At 39.3% G+C, this 20,606-nt stretch overlaps 1 protein-coding gene across 3 annotated transcripts in view; it reads left to right on the forward strand.

The window, feature by feature from the left end:
* phkb (phosphorylase kinase, beta) overlaps positions 1-20,606 on the forward strand; it is a 111,853-nt gene that overhangs the window by 25,260 nt on the left and 65,987 nt on the right. For all 3 annotated transcript variants that reach the window (XM_067596030.1, XM_067596038.1, XM_067596046.1), the window contains 6 exons: positions 3,888-3,995; positions 4,825-4,905; positions 8,042-8,157; positions 13,361-13,424; positions 17,130-17,225; positions 19,859-20,056. In XM_067596030.1, coding sequence (XP_067452131.1) covers positions 3,888-3,995; positions 4,825-4,905; positions 8,042-8,157; positions 13,361-13,424; positions 17,130-17,225; positions 19,859-20,056 — 663 coding nt within the window. The remainder of the gene's footprint in view (positions 1-3,887; positions 3,996-4,824; positions 4,906-8,041; positions 8,158-13,360; positions 13,425-17,129; positions 17,226-19,858; positions 20,057-20,606) is intronic.

Consider the following 20,606-nt stretch of genomic DNA (forward strand, 5'->3'; position numbering starts at 1 on the left):
CTGGTTCCTCTTTCATATCATAACAAGTGACAATAGGAGCCGGTTGCTTTAGTCCTGAGAGCTTAATAACCGGCAATCTGTTAATTGCTAAAGACTTTTGCTCCGAAGGGGGAATTTCACGCCACGTTTGCCAGAAATCTGATGCGTGTGCATGAGTAGGCCGTGAATGAAAACACACCATTTTATACACCCATAGCGGAGCCAGATATGTCCTTTGTATGCGGTCTTTTTGTCCCACATGAACTACATTTTTTAAAAGAGCAATCTACTGTGTCACTGTGCATGTGCATGTGTACAGTGTGTACCTTTTTGAAAGCCATTCTGTTTCATCTCGCCTTGACCTTGACGACCTAATTTAGGGGAGAGCTTTCCTGTGTCTTAATTACAAAGCTGCGTTTACACAGTTAATTACACAGAGCAGCGTTCGTTACGGCCCCGTCTCCAACACTTACAGAGAACATGGCGTTTTTAATGGAGATGTGACATGGGGCCACTGCTGGGCAAATATCACAGCAGCTTGCCCCCATTGTCTGTCTATAGCATAGTATAGTATAAGGAAGCAGCTTTCCTTTGGGATTATTTAATTTTTAAAGTGAAAAGGTTTGTTTTATGACGAATAAATAGTAAAAGTCACTTTGTCAGTTGGTGGTTAGTTAACCTGTGCCTATAGTGTTGAGCCACAGGATGAAAATGTATAATACTGCAAGTTTTCAGGCAGCCAAAAGCACATGACTTGGACAACAGAGACATCCTGCGTCCCACATACTGTTGGTCACACTTGGTCAGGGTTAGGGGAAAGATTCAAATTTTTGGATAAATATTGAAAAACTCAACTCGTTCCATCTGTCACTGTTGATTTTCCCTGACCTTAACCGAGCGCTTTGAGATTCCTAAACATAACCATAAAAATGTTACTCATGCTTTTACTGATGGGAGCAATTACTGGAGGGAAAAGTAACAATTATAATGTATCCTTGTCATGCTGATGAAAATGTGATCCAGGCAGCATTTCTCAAAACATATATTTACTAATGCAAGTAAGATGTACATATGATATTTAAGAGGCAGAATTGCTAGACAGGCAGATAGAAAATGGCGAGCCAGGTAACATGAAGGCTATGAACAAAACACAATGTAACACCTCTTAAAATAATAAGTTCAACACAAGAGCCATGCTAGTTTATTCTAAGAAAATGCCTGTTATAAGTAAAATTTCTACAGCTTTTTCAAATGTAATTTCCAGAATGAAAGCTTGTCTTACCTTTGGGCCAGTGTGGTAATGAACGTACAACTATCACCCTCTTACTGGCAGATTTTATAACTTTTGCTTTCCTACACGTCTCCCACAACAACTCCTCCATCTTTGCTGTTTTAACATAATTTCAACTACCATTGGCTTCTGGAGACTCAAAGTTGCTGAAAGATGTTGCCTGTAGTGGCAACAACTCTGTTTTAGTGTATTTTAACTCATTGCTTTAGTTTTATGACCTGCAACTTCTGGCTCACTTTCACCACTCTCATTGTATTTTGTTTGGCCTCAGCGGGTGGTTGTTTTTGGTAAAAAGTCGCTAAAAAGACACTATACACTACCTGCCCACCACCAAACAGCAGGCAGACAAAATTAGCAACTAGCTGGTGAACGGGTGGAGCATTTAGCAGCTGAACAGCCAGATATTTCCCTCAGGAGTAGGTGGAGACCAAATCCTGAAAGGAGGGTGAATATTGGACTTGCATTCATCAGGTGGACACAAATACAACTCCAGATGAATGCTAATGTTGCTCCCTGCTGCTCAATGTGCAAATAAGCCACTGATTTTATAGGGTGATAAAATGTCAATGTTGTGTTTACAGCTTGTTATAATCCCCCCAAGTGGCCCAAAAAATCAATTAATGCAGATGTTCAGTGTAAAACTGTGTGTTGACATCTTGTTTTTAGATGCCTACTTGCTCACCTACAGTACTGCTGTACACTGTGCTCCATCCCCTGTTTTGGAAAATCAAATGTATTTCCTATGCAACCAGGAATGACAATGAATGGTGATTGAGTTGATGAAATACAAGAGTTAAGCGTTGGCAATAAAAAATAAATGCATTAAGGTGAACTTTTATTCTATTTTACTAGCACTGTATGGAGCAGCGGCCTCTGAAGTGATTTGCTAATTTGAAGCTCATATTTGCGCATTGCAGCACTTAAAACAAGCAAGATCTGGGGCCTCTCAAAATATCCCAAGAGTAGAGCCACTTGACACTGTGGCCCTGCTGGAACGAGGTTCAGAGAGACCTCTACACAAAAGTAGGTTTTATAGAAACATAAACAGCAGTATCTATTGTTAGCTGCTGACAGAGGTCTCTCTCTCCACACACACATCCATATCCGCACACACACACATGTATTAGCCGCTGTGGAATGACAAGAAGTAGAGCAGTTTCAAGTGAAAGTGGGACAGCAGGTCTCCACTATGACCTGACTAGGAGAGAGAGAGAGAGTGAGAGAGGGACATAAAGGTGGGCAACAGTAGTGTGCCAGAGGAAAGAAAAAGGAGGAAATGGGGGGAGTTTGAGGAAATAGATAAAGACATGGAGAGCAAGAGGGGGAGTGAATCAAAGAAAGTACTGGGAAAAGAGAGGGAGAGGGGAGGAGAGAGGGAGGGCGGGAGGTAGAAAGAGAAAAATGGAAACAGTGAGGGGGGGCGTAATGATGGAGAGAGCGGCGAGAGAGATGGAGCGATGAGAAATAAACGAGGTAAAAATGGGACAAAGGGCCAATTATTTATAACTCTGCGCGACGGGGCTGGCGGCACAGCTGTGATTTGGTGTGTAGTCGAGTCGATGCGGCAAACACAAAGCCACCAACAAACCACTGAACACAAAACACGACTAATGTGTTGTTCAAGGTTTTTTTTATATATATTTGTTGTAAACCATGGTATAGTTTTCTTGCCATAAATATGACCCTTTTCTTAGACTAATGTCACTGGAACATTTATAGATTCATACAGTCCGGCATCTTAGGGAGTTAAATATAGCACCAATGTCATGGTTAGAAGTTATATATGTATGTATGCATATATATATATGTATGTATATATATATATATATATATATATATATATATATATATAATATATATCTCCACTGGGGGCACCTGGGCTAAAAGTTAGCATGGACCTAAGTCAAATTTGAAATGGCAGCATGTTCTGAAGAAAATGTATGTGTGCCACTTCTGAGGAAAGAATGCAGTGGAAACAAAAGTTTAGTGTTTTGAAGCATTCGAAATGTATTGAAGCATTTAAAGGGATTGAAGTTTTAGCTAAAGTTGAGGCACTGAAAGAAGTTGAAATGGCATTTGAGACACAAGTGCTAAGCCTAAGCTGAAGTGTCAGTGGATGTGAAAGTGCTGAAAGGAGTAATGGAGTAAGTAAAAGTGCAAGAACTGAAATGGCAGTTCAAACAGATGCATGCAATTCAGTTTTAGTGGCAGATATTTTTAAGCACTGTTGCAGTTGATTGAGTCCATTGAAATGCCAGTGTTAAATGGAGTTGAAGTGTCAGTTGAGATGTTGATGGGTGAGGTGTAAACAAAAGGATGGGATGGGGTAGCTTTAATATCCAACATAACAATGCATTTAATGGAGACATTAGCAGAGATTAAGAAAGTTCATTACCATACATTTACTCATTACACAGAGTTTCCAATTATGAGTTTGATGTTTTGAATGTTTTCAAGGCTGCTACTGCGGTAAAAATCTATCTTTTATGATGAAATCATTTTCTAGAGCCAATGGCCTCCTTTCCTTCTGTATCTTTTTCTCCACTCCTCTCTAACCCTCGACATCTCTCTTTCATCTTTTACTGAATCTCTGTGTCCCTTTGTGTCCTTCTACCAGGTGGAGCAGTTTAAACAGGATCCCAGCCCCTCCAAGTGTCTGCACTCATTGTTCAACGTGGACACCGGTGACGAGGTCTACACCTACGGCGACTACCACCACCTGCAGGTCAGCCAGCAAGCAGACAATCGGAGAAATTAACTAAACCTTAAATGAAGGAATAAAACTAGATTTTATATTTAATTCATGCAAAAAGTGTGTATGTGTTTTGGATACAGTCATTACAAACTGTCCACCTCAATGTAATATCCAGATGGTCCAGAGGTTTCATTAAAAGTTATAACATTTTTACTCCACTCTGGTACTATCATAATTTTTTTTGGCAGCGGTCAGGACTTTGTTAAAGATGAATGAACATGGGTATGAACAAATTAGTCAATCGATCTCTTAGTGATAGATTTTGACTTTAATGTTGAAAAATACAACCGTCTGCTTCCCATGCATGTACAGTTGGAAGAGGTGGATGTGCATTAAATTGGCACTAAAACAACTTGTACTTCTGTCAATGTTATTGACACAGGTCAATTTAATGTGTAACGTTTGGCTGGAGACTACATTTCTAGCGAAGGGTGGCCGCTACATCAAAGTGAGGTAGATAGAAAATCAAATAAAACCACAAGCTTACTTGCCCTTGACAAAGGAAAACGCAAAGATCATCAAAGCTGTAAAGATGTTAAATACTTCGTGTAAATCCATTTATTCTTTTGTGTTATTTCTTTTCCAACATTTACCATGGAGTGAATTGTGTTAATGATACCAGGTCCAATGCCAAAGGCCTAGTTTCATATATAAAGCTTATGTCTCACTCTCTACAAAATGCAGGAAATCAAAGGCAGCTGTATTGACAAATTTGGAAATATCACACAGTGTGCAAATGACGGTCATTTTTTTTAATGGTATCTCATCTGCTTTCTCCCGCTCTCTGTCACTGCTGCAGATCGATGCTGTTTCTCTGTTTCTGCTGTACCTGGTGGAGATGATCTGCTCTGGTCTGCAGATCATTTACAACACTGATGAGGTAAACAAGACGCCAAAATGACTGCCAAGGTGATCGATCCTGGACACAGGGGATTTACACCCTGTCCTATTTATTGGCCCTGATATTTTCTCGCCAATCCACTTGCAGCAATCAGTTTCCATCTTAGGTCACAGACTATTTGAAAGCAACTTATAAAAATCATTTTACATTGAGCAAAAATACATTTCCTCATGTCCCCCTGTAGTTTACTGCTTTTCCTTTACTGTCCATATTGAATTTGCTGGATATATTTCAAAATACATATGATTAGAGATGTTTAAAACGAGTACAAACCATTTAAAATCCATGTAAAATAACCATTGACATAATTTTTGACAAAGTTTTGGTCACTTTTTTATGTAACGTAAGCTGTAATGTAGCTGAAGTTCGGTAACGACATACAGACATTCATGGTCCACTGATGTCCTCCTGTTGAACTGTAAAAACTTTGATGAATCCCCTGACTTTTCATCTTGCTCCCTACATGAATTGACAGAATACATCTTTGAGACAGTCAATCAAAAACATATATACATCGTTATAGCCCACTTTTGAAGCATCTCTAAACTGTATTCAGCAGAAACGTTTTTCTCCCCTTTGTGAGTCTGCATGTACACACGCGTCATTGTAAAACTTAATTTATTTTTAAACAAACTGACCTAATGAGATACATAAATCTAACATTATGTGATGCTAGCTTGTGACGATCCCACTGGATCTATCAAGTAAGACCTAAGGGCCTCTAAAACCACTTAGAGTTACCCTAAATCCCCAACAGGTACCTTACAGCCGACAGGATCAGCGGACAGTATCTCACTTTTATGGCTTGGCTCACATTTCTATTTTTGCTGAGCCGCTCAATTGACATTCAGCAGGGAAACGTTTCGATGATTTCATTGTGTAGGTTTAAATGTCCTCATAGGAATCTAAGTTGAAGTGTCTTATTTGGCAGCACACCAACCCATTTTTAAAAACACTGTTGCTTTGAATGATACCTTGAATGAGAGCTTGATGCATCAGTTCGGTGTAATTTTTTTTTTGTCTCCCCTCATGTACGGCCCTTAATAAAACAAGGCAACATGGCTGTTAAGTTTACACACTGCACTGTTTATTATATGGCCCTCAGGAGCGGTTTGAACATTAATTCTGTTAGTTTTTATAGTCTATTCATTCACAGCTGTACTTACCGCCACAGAGCGGTGGAGTTTGTGCCGCTGGTAAAGGAGTCCATTTGTTTACTAGATGGGATTTTTCTTAAGAAAGTAAGGACATGGTAAAAAATTATCCCACTAACCAATTAGGGCTTACAGACTTCACTTTGTTTGCAGAAAACGCTCCCTAATAACCTCTCATTTTTCTCCATTTCTCACTCCTGATGGCAAGCAAATTGACAATGTAACTTTTTTTTATGAGGGCAGTCCTGTTTGTGCAGCAGCCTTAATTTGCATGTTTATACACTGCTTATTAGGTTGCGTGAAGCAGTCTTCACCACCTCCACCACCACCACCACCACCACCACCACCACCATCCTTTGTATTAACACACATCAGATCCAGTGAGCAAGAGGACTTGTGATTTCTGTTCTCACTCACTATTTGAAATTTGTTTCATTTGGACTAATCAAATTATCACGGTGTTGTTTATTAGTTTGTTGTTAGCTGTCACTGCTTGTGATATCCAGTGGTGTTTACTTGACTGAGCTGGAAGCTGCATTGCAGTACTTTTTTTTCTTTTTTTTTTCCTTGAGGTGGTATAGAAAGGCTACTGAGTGTCCTCTGAGAAGATGCACTATCGACCTCCTTCAAGATGCCATTTTCAGTTTCATGCAGCATGAAATGGAGCGTCTCATTAGCCTGTGTGTGTTTTTTCAAGTATCACGGGTGTATGCATTTATTTGCTGTCTCAGTGCTGCTGGTACATGAGTAAATGCAGCAGTAGTATGCCTCTGTAAATGTGTTCGTACACGCCTCACAAAAAAAGCAGAACTTGCAGGGACAGTCGTCGAGCGGTGGGGAGACAGAGAGGCTCGTTTGGCCGGTGGGCAGTAACATTCATTAAGATGCCATTAAGATACTAAAAAGTTCCCCTCGTTAATCACTCCGCTCATAAAAACCCAAATAAGAGACCCAGCAAACACCTTTTCTTCCTCTTGTTCAGCCTCGCTATGCTCCCTCTTTCCCTGCCCTCCTTCACAGTCTGTCCTATTTAAATCCAACACAGGTCCTATCTGCTTCTCTCTATCTCTCTCTTTCTCCCCCTCATCTCTCTCTTTCTCTCCCCAGCTTTGTCATGTCAGATTAAATCTCCCATCAGTCAAGCACACACACACACACACACACACACACACACATACAAGCACACACACACACGCATGCACTACTACTTTCAGGTCTTTTTAATGATTCAAGGCCTTTAAGTCATGCCACATTTTATGTCTCTCCCTCTTAGGTTTTTCTGGATGTGTCTATTGATTTTGACATGTCTCTCAGACACACCGTCTTTCTCCAAAGCCGGTGTGGGCCAGATGATAGATATGAGAAACTCCCTAACTCTGCTAATTACAACTTTGAAATTATGAGCTCACCGTTTTGGTTGGTGCTGAAATCAAGGACACTGCTGATGAGTTCTCAGAGTCTGCGATGAAAGGGCGATGCACTGATAATTAAAATTTTTTTGCTATAAATGGATGTTGTGATGTGTCTAAAGCAATGCAGGTATAATATAGCTTCACATACTGCCACTCTTCACTATTTAATTACACCTTGTCTATGACTGTGGGGTGAGTTTAACCTTGAACGTTGAAGAGGAATCAGCTTTCTTGACCACTTTACTAACCTTTATAATGAGAGGGAGAATTACGCACCTCACCCCAGATCAATATCAAAGGTCACTCATTACCATATGTTTCAGTGTACGTGTTTGACTGTGTAGCTGCAGCTTACGTTATGTACTATGTGATGGAGTCTCTGTGTGGAAACATGTTAAAATGGATTGAGAGAAAAGTACCTGCAGTCCTGGGTTTACACATGTGTGTCTGTATATGTAGGTATGCTGTGTTTGTATGTGGATATCTGTGTTCCATCTATTCCCAGAATCCCATGCCTTCCTGTGTTTGATGTGTGTTTTCTGTGTGCAGGTTTCCTTCATCCAGAACCTGGTGTTCTGTGTGGAGAGAGCCTACAGGGTGCCTGACTTCGGCATGTGGGAGAGAGGCAGCAAATACAACAACGGCAGCACTGAGCTGCATTCCAGGTCAGTCGAAAGCTGTGCAACACGCAAGAAATGTGCAAAGATAAATGTGCTCATGAGTATTTAAAGGCTGATACTAAGTGAAACTGCCTAATGCTGATATCCAGTTTCCTTAAAGGACCACATTGCTGATTTCACCCTTATTTTCCTTGCATTAGTCATAGAGGTGCGTATCTACAACATCCACTACACTTAAACAACATTCTCTGTATCGCTGTTGCCAGCTGTATCAGTGTAGTTTACCATCCACTCGTGTATACTGATGTCAATGGTTGGCAGAAAAACTATAAGGAGTGTTTGACTGAGATAAGTTTCATTTTCTCAGGAAGAGCACACTGTAGCAAAAATGCATTCCCAGAGCTCTATACGCTGTCGCCAGTCACTGTGATGCTGTGAATTTCACTGTTTTTGTCAGATTCTGTTGCCCACACCGGTGCAGAGTGTGTGTGGGTGTGTGTGATAACGAGGGGCGGAAAGAAACTTTGTTCAAAAGCAGAGCATAAACAATCAGGACCAAAAGCAACAAGAGAGCAGCCGACTATGAAATGTTTCTGTAACCTGATGTAGTGTCAGTATGGTCAGTGATGTCAGGTGTTAATTTGGGATTTGTAAGAGTCAGGTTGGGTGAATCAATGTCTTATGTAATTAAATCAAGGAAATCCATTGGATAGACATTATAAACCTTATTTACATGATTAGGTGATTGACTATACAGTATCTTCTTGATTCTTCAAGACCACTTTCACAGAAATGTTTTCAGGACAGTCTCATTTAGTTATGCCTTCAACAAAGAATGGATGAATAGAATGAGAGATGGATGGAAGGAAGAAATATATACGGTAATAAAAGTAAAGTGGAGCAGCTGAAGGAGGGAATGGTGTGAGATGAACGTAAAGGGAGAAATAGAAAAGTCATAGAATGTATGAAGAAGCGAGAGATGAATGCAGTGATAGTGTTGTCCTCCTCTGGTTGAAAGCTGTTATGATTGATGACATATTTGCCTCTCTGGCAAACCAGAGAGGCAAATATGTTTTCAGCAGGCTTCTGTTATGGACCACTGCAGAGGGCTGGACACTGGTTGTGTTTGTTTAAATGGTTATTGACGTCAGACAGTTACTTGTACAACAGCAGAGCACAGACCTACATACCATTAAAAACGTATATTTCTGTAATCATTGACAATAACAGCATGTAGTAAATCTGCTTTGAAGTAAAAGTCATTTTATTTTTGGATGTCTGCTTTAAAATGATTATAAGGATTATAGGACTGAAATATTTGTTAAATATTAGCATTCATTTGGTCTTCTAACTGGTGCGTGCCTTGAAATTATTTCTGTGAAATTGGATCATATATTTTTTAAACATTTAAAGGGGTAATCCAACGATTTAGTACTGAACTTCCATAAAGTTAGAGGACTTATTACTTATATTTACTTTGTACACATTATATCAGATGCTTTAAGACTTTTATAGTTTTGTAATGGCTTGGCTTTTGCTCAAGTCACTTTCCAGGAAGATACAGTATCTTCACCTTTATAAAGTATAAATTCAGTTCACTTTTTACACAACTGCAAAGCTGACATCAAATGCATCAGGACTCCTCGCTTCTGAGGGCAAGAAGAGTCTTCATGTGCGCAGCTCCGTTTTCTTAAAATAAGATTACTTTTTAAAGATTTTTTTAAAAATAGGTCATTGATATTTAAAAGACTCAAATGAACAAGTGCAGTTATGGTAATGTTTGGATTTGCTTATGTTTTTCTCCCCTCTTTTCCTCATCTCTCTTCTATCTGCTTATGTTGATTCTGTTGTTGTTCTGGCTAAGGATCTCAAAATAGAGGCATCAATTTCAAGAGACCATGTTGGTTAAATGAAGGTCAAATAAATAAATATATTAATCTTGCAAAAGAAACATTCTGGTTTATCCTGGTGACTCTTTTCTAACATTATATTTCAAATCCATGTCACTGCTTATGAATCATTCTTCTTTCTACTTTAATCAAATAAGGCAACGCCAAGTATGAGAGGAACAAGCAGAAATGACCTCTTTTCAACATGAAGCGGCAGAAATCACGGGAGGTGTGGTCTTCAATTAGAAAAAAAAAAATCTCAAGTGTTTTCATCAGAAGAGATGGATTTAATGTCAGTGTAACATATTCACAGATGGAAAATGTTAAATCAGCAAACGGTAGCAAATACATAACATCTGTCAATTAACTAATAGCATGTATTAAGGAAAAATGTAGTGGAGCAACAGTCTGAAGTATTAAGATTATTATTATCAAGATATCTGTTATGAAGATAAGGATTTTGGACCACATGTCAGAACACTAGTACTTTCCATAATGAGCTCAGATTATGTTGAGTTTTTGTTACGTGCTCCTAACTGATTTATCATCCAAGGTCGACCTGGCTTCCCTCTTTTCCCTCAGTATCTCGATAAAGATCCTCAATTTCTGCCGTTGCTTATCTCTGGGTGAGCATGTTTTTTTCTTTCTCCAACAGTCCAAGGCTATTGGCAGCAGCTTGCCAAGATATCCTCAAGAAAAGATAAAAAATTCAATGGGATACTACAAGCTCCAACATTAATACTGCTGGTTGTCCTATCACCAGATAGTTGTCACATGTATGTTTGTAAAGTTTGTTATGCCAATAAAATCGTTAATTGGGGAAAAAAAAAAAAAAATTCAGTGGAGTGAAGAGGCACTGTGCCTCACGCTTCTTGCGTTTCCTCCCCTCATGGCCATAGTGTGGATTTCCACAATTAGCCAGCCAGCATTATACATGTGGTTATGCAACACCAATTAACATGCTGTATGCAAATAGAGAACTGTGGCAGGGGCAGATTCAAAACGGTTCCATGTAAACAAGATCTGTGTAAATGATCAAATTGAGTAGTCATTTCTGCTACCAGAGTGCCAGTGGGCAGAAAAAAGCTCAGTGGAAATGAACAGGAAAGGATGTGTTCATGTTGGCAGAATGTTCATTTGTCTATATCAAATCAAATGATTCATTTATTTGCTTTTGCCTCATGTTTGTCATCACGCCCAGTCAAATGGTTAGACTATAGCTGTTGTATTTAAAGTAGCGTATCTAATCTTGAAATATCTCAAGTTGTGGTGAGTTAAATGTTATTCTTTTTTACAAATACTGTAGAAAAACCTGGAACAAGCTCATATGTTCATGAAAATTCAACATCGTTCGTGATAGTCAAATAATTATTTTACAGCAGCAAATATTGGCATCATCAGATTCTGAATGTGTTTGAATGTGTTGTCTTATACTTAATGTTGTTGTATCATATTATTGTACATGGCCAAAAGTATGCAGACATCAGAACATTACACCCACATGCCATTTGTGAACATCTCATTCCAGAAAAATAAAAGTTAATATGCTGCTATAACAGCCTCCACTTGTCTGGGAAGGATTTTGGAATCTGGCTTCAGGGATTTGATCTTATTCAGCTACGAGAGCATTAGAGAGATCACTGATGTTGAGTGTTAAGGCCTGTCAGAGTTCAAAGTCATCCCAAAGTGCCACAAAGTTTAGAGTTCACTGTTGTCTGAAACATCATCACTGTACATTGTAGCGTTAACAGTTTCCTTAATTAAAAATTAATTCCCTTTTGGGAAATACAAATATTCATTTTCTTGCAGGGAGTTAGATGAGAAGATTGATAGCATTCTCATGTACAGTGAATATAAAGCTTGAGCCAATTAACCAGCTAAGCTGGTTAGAAAACAGTTAGCCTGGCTCTGTTCAAGCCAACAAAATCCTTTTTTCAGCACCTTTAAAGCTCACTAATGAACATGTTTTATCTTGTTTGTTTAATCCGCACTGAAAATCGAAGTGTAAAAACATGATGTCGTATTACAGGGTATCATGTGTGGCACAATTTCTCAGCTGGGCGCAGTAACGAGATGCATTGTGTTAATTAGTGAGCTTTAGAGGTGCTGGTAGGCAGAATTTATTACCTTTGGACAGAGCCAGGCTTGCTGTTTCACCCTATCTCCAGTCTTTATGCTAAGCTACGCTAACCAGCTTCTGGTTGTAGCTTCATACTTACTGTACAGACATGAGAGACTGCTATCAATCTCCTCACCTCACACTCAGCCAGGTGTATTTCCCAAAGTGTATTTCCAGCCCACAAAAACCAGTCCAAGACCAAAAGTACACAAGCATGTGGGTAGTGATGTCCACATAGCATACGAATGTACTGGCTGTATATCAGTAGATTACCTTAAACTTGCTGACTTTTGTTTTGAGCAACATAAATGCTTTAACCCAAGCATGCAAGAATATTTCTTAAATGTAATGATAAAGCATATAAAGCAATTAACCCAATATGACCTCAACTGGAATATACTAATACACTTTATATAAACACATTCACTGTTAGGAAAGGAAAACATAGTATACAGTAAGACTTTCATCATATGAATCTTTGTTTTCCAACTGTCAGCTGAAACTATTTCATCATCATCATGCTGTTTTGGCCCTGCTTCCTGGTGTATATTTTTTAACCTCATGTTTTCCCACAAAGCGTCATATCTCCTCTATCTCTGCGAGGTGCTGACAGCTTTGCTGAACGCCACTGGCTGTTCTTGTGTGTGTGTGATCGTTATACAGAACTGGTTTCAGCAGAGCTCTATTCCACCTCTATTTTGTATTATCCAGCCATCCTCTGTATTTTAAGCAACGATTCAGGCTTCACTAATGGTATTGAACTCATTTTGATATGTCAGCAGATCTACAGCCACTCATCACAGAGTTTCCTGGTCTCTCCCCGCCCCCCCTCCCATCCTTTTCTTTTCTAGGGAAATCTTGGCAGGGTAGAAAGGGAAACAAAATGACAGTGAAATTGATTCACGTTTAGTCTGCATTGCAATCACAGTAGCCAGCCAGTGTGAAATTCAGTAGATGTTTTTTTTAAGAGATCCATTATCTACAGTAGGCCACACTCTCAGGAGCCTTCAGCTTTATTGAATCCGAACAGATAGCCATTTAAGATTCAAGTGGGATTCTGAATGCCTCAGTTTTTTTTATTTTTAAAAAAAAAAATTTTTTAGCCTCTGAAAATTGAAAGACACTCATGGTTCCTATCACCACCTTCGTCACAGGACCACTTTACCCTATTATGCATCAATGTCAGTGAAATCTGCTTTATGTGTGTTTATGTGATGCTCAGTATTTCATATCTTCACAGCTCTGTGGGCCTGGCTAAAGCTGCTCTGGAGGCCATCAATGGATTCAACCTGTTTGGAAACCAGGTACGTTGAATAATTTACCCGAATCACGTTTTCTCTCCCTCGTATGAGTCCCAAGACGCACATGTATCTCTTTCTTGTCTAAACGTGTCGTATGACGCAATATCGCATTATAGATAGGCAGCCTAGTTTGTGATTCAGATCTTCAGGGGCCTGTTACAGCTCCATACATCAGCGAGATGTGCTTGATGTTTGCAGTGCCACTGTCCTGCGCAAAGAATTAGCAGCCTGAGTGGAGGAATATATGTAAAGCCACGGCTGTCTTAACAAGTAGATATTATCAGTATAATTAGTGCCGCTGTCATCGAAGACAGGATATTTCTCCGAGTGCATGTTTGACCATGAGGAGCTTCATTTAGTATGTTTGTGTTCAGCTCAGCAGGTTGTTTGTTCTCCTACACACTTTGATCGATGGCCACACTTGATGTTTGTTCCCCGTTTCCTTCTGAATCGCCCAGTCTGCTTTACAATGTCCATTAGTGGATATGTTTCTCTTTTTTTCCTTCTTGCTTGTGTGCAGGAAAGGAAAAGCAGGGACATTCATTACACCTGCTAATGGATTGGAAAAAGAAGCCATCCACTTACTGTGGCGAGCCTTCTCCCTTAGTATCATTTCTTCTTCTTTTCTCCACCCGGGTGTTAGCCAGTGATGGCTTCTCACGACATCCAACGCATCTGAACTTGGAGTGTTTTTCTGATCCTCTTATTGGGCTGTTAGGATGAAAGCTGAGTGTATATTAAAGTCACTGTTTGTGTTTCTCTTCTGATCAGCTGCAAAATGAGGGGTTTAACTGGGCCTAGACATGGATTTTGTCATTGAGCGCAGCTTGTTGAAAGAATCAATTTATAGAGGTGGCTGCTTTATGATCCATGCTGTGTGGGGCTTCTGTAAATGTGTGTGTGTGTGTCTCATTCAGTCTCTTGTTCCTCTGTGGGAATGGAAGCGCTACAAGCCATCCAGTTGCTTATTAATGATCTCTATCAATCTTGATTTCCCAGCTGACTCTCATCCTTCCAGCACCAAACGTTACTCCCCCAGCCCCTTTAACCAGAACATTCAGTACACTCTGAACTCCGCTATCACATTTCGCTCTGGCTGCAGACACTTGTGGGTGTGTGTCACTTTTCGCCTTTGTGCTATATGAATGGACAGGCAGCCCTCAGTTTCGTAAACTTTAGATTCTTCCGTGAGTCTCAGAGTGAATGCAAAGATAGCAGCTTCTAGGTGTGACAAATTGAACTTGGTAGATAAAATTGATCTCACCGAGAGGAGGATCCTCCAACTTTAAAGCTAGTCATTAAATTCACAGAGCTGTGTACACACGGCTGGACAATCAAATCCTAACAGGTTCCACTTTCTATCTCGGGACTGTCACCTAATTCACACCCAGTCAAGAGCAGGGATGTAGTGGAGTGGACACTTGCCCAACTCAAACCAGCAATGTTTTTTTTCTTTTCTTTTTTATGGAATAGAGTTTACTTCATCCTGACATAAATCTTTGAATTCAATTCTTGCACTTCATACCAGAGCAGAAAATGGTGTCAAGTTGATTTATACTGTGTCATTATAGGGTCTTTGAAAGGGTTATTGTGCAATCTACATTCTGTCAGTGTTTATTTGCACCCCCTAATGGTAGCAGTCACAATGATGGTTTTCTGGTATAGATTATGGTGGCCTGTAATTGACTCATATTATGAAGTCACATTTTCATAACAAAGGGAAGCACGCTAACTCCCTAGAGTAGCTGGAAGGCGTAAGTGGCATAGTATGCAGAAGTATAAAAATTTATATTTGAAATTTTTACAGATTTTTTTTTTTTGGCAGTTGTTTGCCTATAGGTATGAATGACTGCAGGTAATAGTTCTCTTTTAATGGTTGTCTCTACTGTTTGGTAGAGCACATTTTGAGTTGTGATATCTTTTTAGAACATAGTTCTAACTCATACTTAACTCAACCTGACAAAGCATCTCTTGCCCCCAAAACATCCCCAGGCTGCACTGTGGTTTTCAGAACCTTTTCAGGTGGCTAGCAGCAGAAAAATCCCTCTTGGCACGTGGCCTATTAATGGTGAAGTTTTCAAATGTAATAAGATTTTAATTTATTCATTTTTTCTTGGATGTAGATTATTTTAAGAGGGCCGACTGCAGAGAGATGTTAGGATTTCGAATAATAATTCAAAAAAAGCTCAACCAACATATTGAGATGTCCATTAATGGTAAAATTAGTATTGGTAACAACTCTTTAACAAAACTGAATATTCTCATAAAATTACATTTAATATTTTGTCAGTGTGATAAATCTCATGTTGTTCCATTGTATTTTGACAAAATGATCAGTATATAAGCGGTGTAATTTTCTGGACAGTCAGTAATCAGGTAAATCCAGGTTAATATTAGTAATTATGATTCTGAATAGACTAATTAAAGCGCAATAAACAGTAGTGGACATTGTCCACGTCACTCTGATCTGTGGGCTTGGATGGTGAGGGTGTGTCCAGATTGAAGCGAATAGGAAGACTCAGTTTTCTTGTGTTTGAACACAAGTCAGCGATGGTTTGCAGAAAACTACAAGAAGAGGATCCATTGACCAAAAGGCTGTTGAGCTGTTGCACCAAAACTCAGATGAACTAGTCTGATCTAATTCTACAAAGACTGCACAGCATAATATATGATTTTTTGTTGTTTCGATATGACAGTTTTTCTAGAATTTATTGATCTAAAAAAAGAACATCTCAGCCAATTGATAGTGGCTCATGATTTTTTAAAAATGTCAGTTTTTTTGTTGGTAGTGCACAAATGAACTAAGAAACTGCTTTTTTCAGAGTGGAACTATAAAAGGCTTAAAAAATATATATACTGGATTGTTCCATTTTATTGAAAAGAAAATATTAGCCCTTTGAATGAAGCCATAGCCAAGAGAGCAACATCCTAGGCTAATTGACTCGTCTGACATGCTCAGTTTTCTTACACTCTGCTGCTATAACACTGGAAAAGGTTTCCCTGAGAGGGCCATTTCACTGACTTGTCACACAGCTGCGTACATTGGTGGCCCACAATCCACTGCACTATGCAAATTGCTACAGGAAAGCTCGCTGATTTGACTAAAAGCCCTGGCTGGACCTGTTTTAGGAAGGATAAAAAATAGACTCTGGTAATATTCATACATAATGCATTTGACTTACATTAGAAACTGCTTAGCAGGTTGAGGAGTGACTCAGTTGGTTTTATGTCAGTGCTGCTGATGGATGGATGAAGTGGAACGGACCAGCTTTTTAAAACCAAAAATGGTTTGATCACTTGCGTTAAGTAAAAGCATAAACTGGCCCCTCTCCCGAGTGCACTGGATGGACAGACTGCATTGACTTAGCAGCGTTTCATTTTTGTATGTGGGGATTTTTAAGCGATAGGATGACTCTTGACTCTCTGTTGTTCAAGCACTCCCACACTGTACTTCAAATAAATGTGCAACCCAAAAATATCACCCTGGTTTAACAGGGAAAGAGTGTGTTTTGATGTGCAGAGGTGTGATGGTGGAGGCTTTAAAGTGGGCCTCATGTTGTTTCAGCCATTATGCATCAAATGTATTTTCTGATTGACTTGTTGTGAATCTTTTTCATGTTTACAGGTATGCACATGCAAAACATTCTACTTTTAGCCTGTATTCAGCTGTGACTACATTGCTGTCTGTATTTGTGTATTCCTCTGCAGGGCTGTTCATGGTCAGTGATATTTGTGGATCTGGACGCCCACAACAGAAACAGGCAAACCCTCTGCTCCCTACTGCCCCGAGAGTCTCGCTCCCATGTGAGTCCATCCATCATCTATCTATGTATCTGCCAAAATCACCCTGTGAATGACTACTACAATATTTTTAATAGCCACACTAGCAGAGAGAGCTGGTAGAAATTATACAGACAGGTGTGAAAAGCAGAAAAAAGCATCAAAATATGCAAATGTGGACATTTTGCCATGAAATTTTGTAAAGACAATTGTGGTCCCAGAGGATGAACCCTACTGACTTTGGCGATTCACTGACTTTTCATCTAGCATCACCAGCTGGTTGGTTTTTTCACTTATCCAGGGAAAAATATCTCAACATTGTCTTGATGGATTGGCACAAAATTTGGTCCAGTCATTTGTGGTTTTGAGAGATGTATCCCAATGGCTTTCGTGATTGCCACACTTTTCCTCCAGTGCCACCATGAGGTTGACGTTTTGTTGGTTTTAAGTGAATTATCCAACAACTAATGGATGAATTGTCATGAAATTTTATACAGACATTCATGTTCCCCTCAGGATGAATTGCAACAACTCCACCATCATCAGGTCAAAATTTAGATTTGTCAGATATTTTGGATTATGTCGAAATACCCACAGAAGTAATAACATTCCCATCAGCCTCACCTGCTCTATGTGTTTAGCGCAAATAAGCATATGTTAGCATTGAAACCTGCTGAACTAAGATGGTAGGCTTGGTATACATTATCCCTGCGAAACATCCACAGTCCAGCATTGTCATTGTGAGTATGTTAGCATACAGATGTTAGCATGTAGCTCAAAGCACCACTGTGCCTAAAGGACAGCCTCACAGAGCTGTTAGTATCCTCTGGGAACCATGGATATCTGTCCTAAATTTCATGGCAATCCATCCAATAGTTACTGAGATATTTTGCTAAAAACAAAAATGTGAATCTCATGATGGCGCTAAAGAAAAAGTCAGGGGATCATCAAAGTGATTTGGCTTCATCCTCTGTGGAACAGGAATTTCATGACAATCTATCCAATATTTGATGAGATACTTGAGTCTGGACCGAGAAGCTGCATGCATAATCTCAACCTATCAAATACTGACATAGAAGCCTGCAACACATAAGCCAAAAATTTTAAAAGGTTAATTGCACACATCAAACAAACCACACACTCACATCAATAAGTCAGTGGATATCTATAATTCAACAATAGATTTCCCTCATGGTGCAGTCATTACACTGCCCATACTTGTGTTATTGACGGTTTAATGTTGACAAGACATAGGGAAAGTGAGAAGTGGCTGCAGACCTGGAGGGAGGTAAAGCTAAAAAAAGAGGGGGTGAAAAGAGGCGAAAAAAACAAATGGTATGTAGTTTGTTTGAAAAAGCAGGAGCAAAATCATTCCCCTTCTCTCCACTCCACCGCCTGCAGACACTTAAATGATCACATCTCTCTCTATGTGCTGAATGTGTCAGGCAGAATAGCCGCCATCAGCTTGTGAGGAAATGAGTGTAATTAGACGAACAGAGAGGCATTATAGCCGTATGAGATTGATGTTAAGGAGAAGGAAGGACTGCAGTTGGGAGTGGGAGACCAACACAATTGCACAATGATGTCAAGATAACCAAAATATCAATATAATATCAATACCTCTTATACTATGGCAAAAGATTGGAATTCAATATTCAGTGTTAGACACATTCAATATCTGCACCAAATGTGTTCTGCAAGCTGGTATCCCATTTCAGCTGCACCTACTGAGGTGCATGTAGATTGGAGTTTTAACAAGTAGTCAAAGAATAAGAAGGGATTGGAAAAGACAGAGCAGCAGTTGGCTCCTCTATGAGCTGCAGAGATCTGTGAAGATTTTAAAATATTACAGCAGTACAAAACCTAACAGTGGTTAGTCCTGTAGCTGGCTGACATACCTGTTCATAGCTGTCAAAAAGCATGTGACTGCAGTTATTAGAAACTTAATTGCATAGAGAACACACAGAATATGTGTTATAATAATAATAATAATAATAATAATAATAATAATAATAATAATAATTTTGGAAGCTACTCTGTCTAATAAACCTTAAATACTGTAGTACAGCTGTTTGCAGTGAAGCTTGGGCCTAAGTGCTTTCACTTCCATTGCTTAATAGAGTAAACCAAACAAAATTGAAATGAGAGTTTTAGATGCCCAGTTGTAATGGTTAAACAATATTCATTCCTAATGATTGTTCCAATTGAATTTTAGTCTGGCAGTTCATGATTTTAAATAAGGGTACTTTTGTGTGTGGTTGATAACCACAAGCTTTCACTCTTTTTCACTCTATACCTGTCTGCTAAATGATCCTATAGACCATAAAGATGTCTGAGCTAAATAGTATAAGCCACCCAGACTTTAGACTAATGCAGTAACTATAAGTGATTGTGGTTAGTTTTTTATTCTATTTCCTCAATTATTTTGATACATTTTATGAGCCTGATGAATGGAATTTAAGTTTGTTCATATAGATTTGTGTTTGTCTAAAACTGCTGTTTTAGCTAAATCTGTAGCTTGTTGTGAGTCATGTGCCAAAAAAATGAAATAAAAAATGAGTCATTGTGGAACAGTGGTTTATTTCGATGGGAAAAAACTGTAGATTTGTAGACAATGCTTTAAAGTTGTCTTAACAATGTTCTTTTCTTTCTGGCAGAACACAGATGCTGCCTTGCTTCCAACCATCAGCTATCCAGCATTTGCGGTGGACGATGACGCCCTCTACACTCAGACACTGGACAAGATTGTCCGCAAGCTGCGGGGCAAATACGGCTTCAAGCGTTTCCTCCGTGATGGCTACCGCACCCCAAATGAAGACGAGAATCGCCGCTACTACAAACCTGCTGAAATGAAGGTAATGCTTGTGCCAAAAGGATTTGTAGTGAGACACACAGCTGGGTGTCATCAGCATAACAGTTGAAATAAATAGTGCTTCTGTGGATAATATACCTCAAAAAGGGGCATATAGATAGAAAACACAGAGTATAGATAACAGTGGAGGATCCGGGACAGAGCCTTGGGGAACTCCACTAGAGAGAAGCAGTCCCTCCTACTTAGAACATTTTACACTCTTTTAGCAGATCAAGTTTGAAGAGAAATGTTCTCAGTAGCTTTTCACCACAAAACATGTTGATGGTATTGTTATTTAAGCAATAAGACTAACGCCCCATTAACACCTGGTATTAAGATGTGATTTGTATCTGAAAACATTATCTGGATAATGACCAATCAATGTGTCTTTGCATTTACACCTGGTATTAAAATGCACTCTTATTATCACAGCTGTGCCAAGTTGTGTTTGGATCTTGATATGCAAATTAGATAGGCAGAGCTTGCGGACTTGTCAACAAACATGATGCATCCCAGGTCAGGGTCTGCTTCGGGTGGAAGTCATTCATTTCTGA

This window comes from Thunnus thynnus, chromosome 1 (assembly GCF_963924715.1).
Source record: "Thunnus thynnus chromosome 1, fThuThy2.1, whole genome shotgun sequence".
NCBI lineage: Eukaryota > Metazoa > Chordata > Actinopteri > Scombriformes > Scombridae > Thunnus > Thunnus thynnus.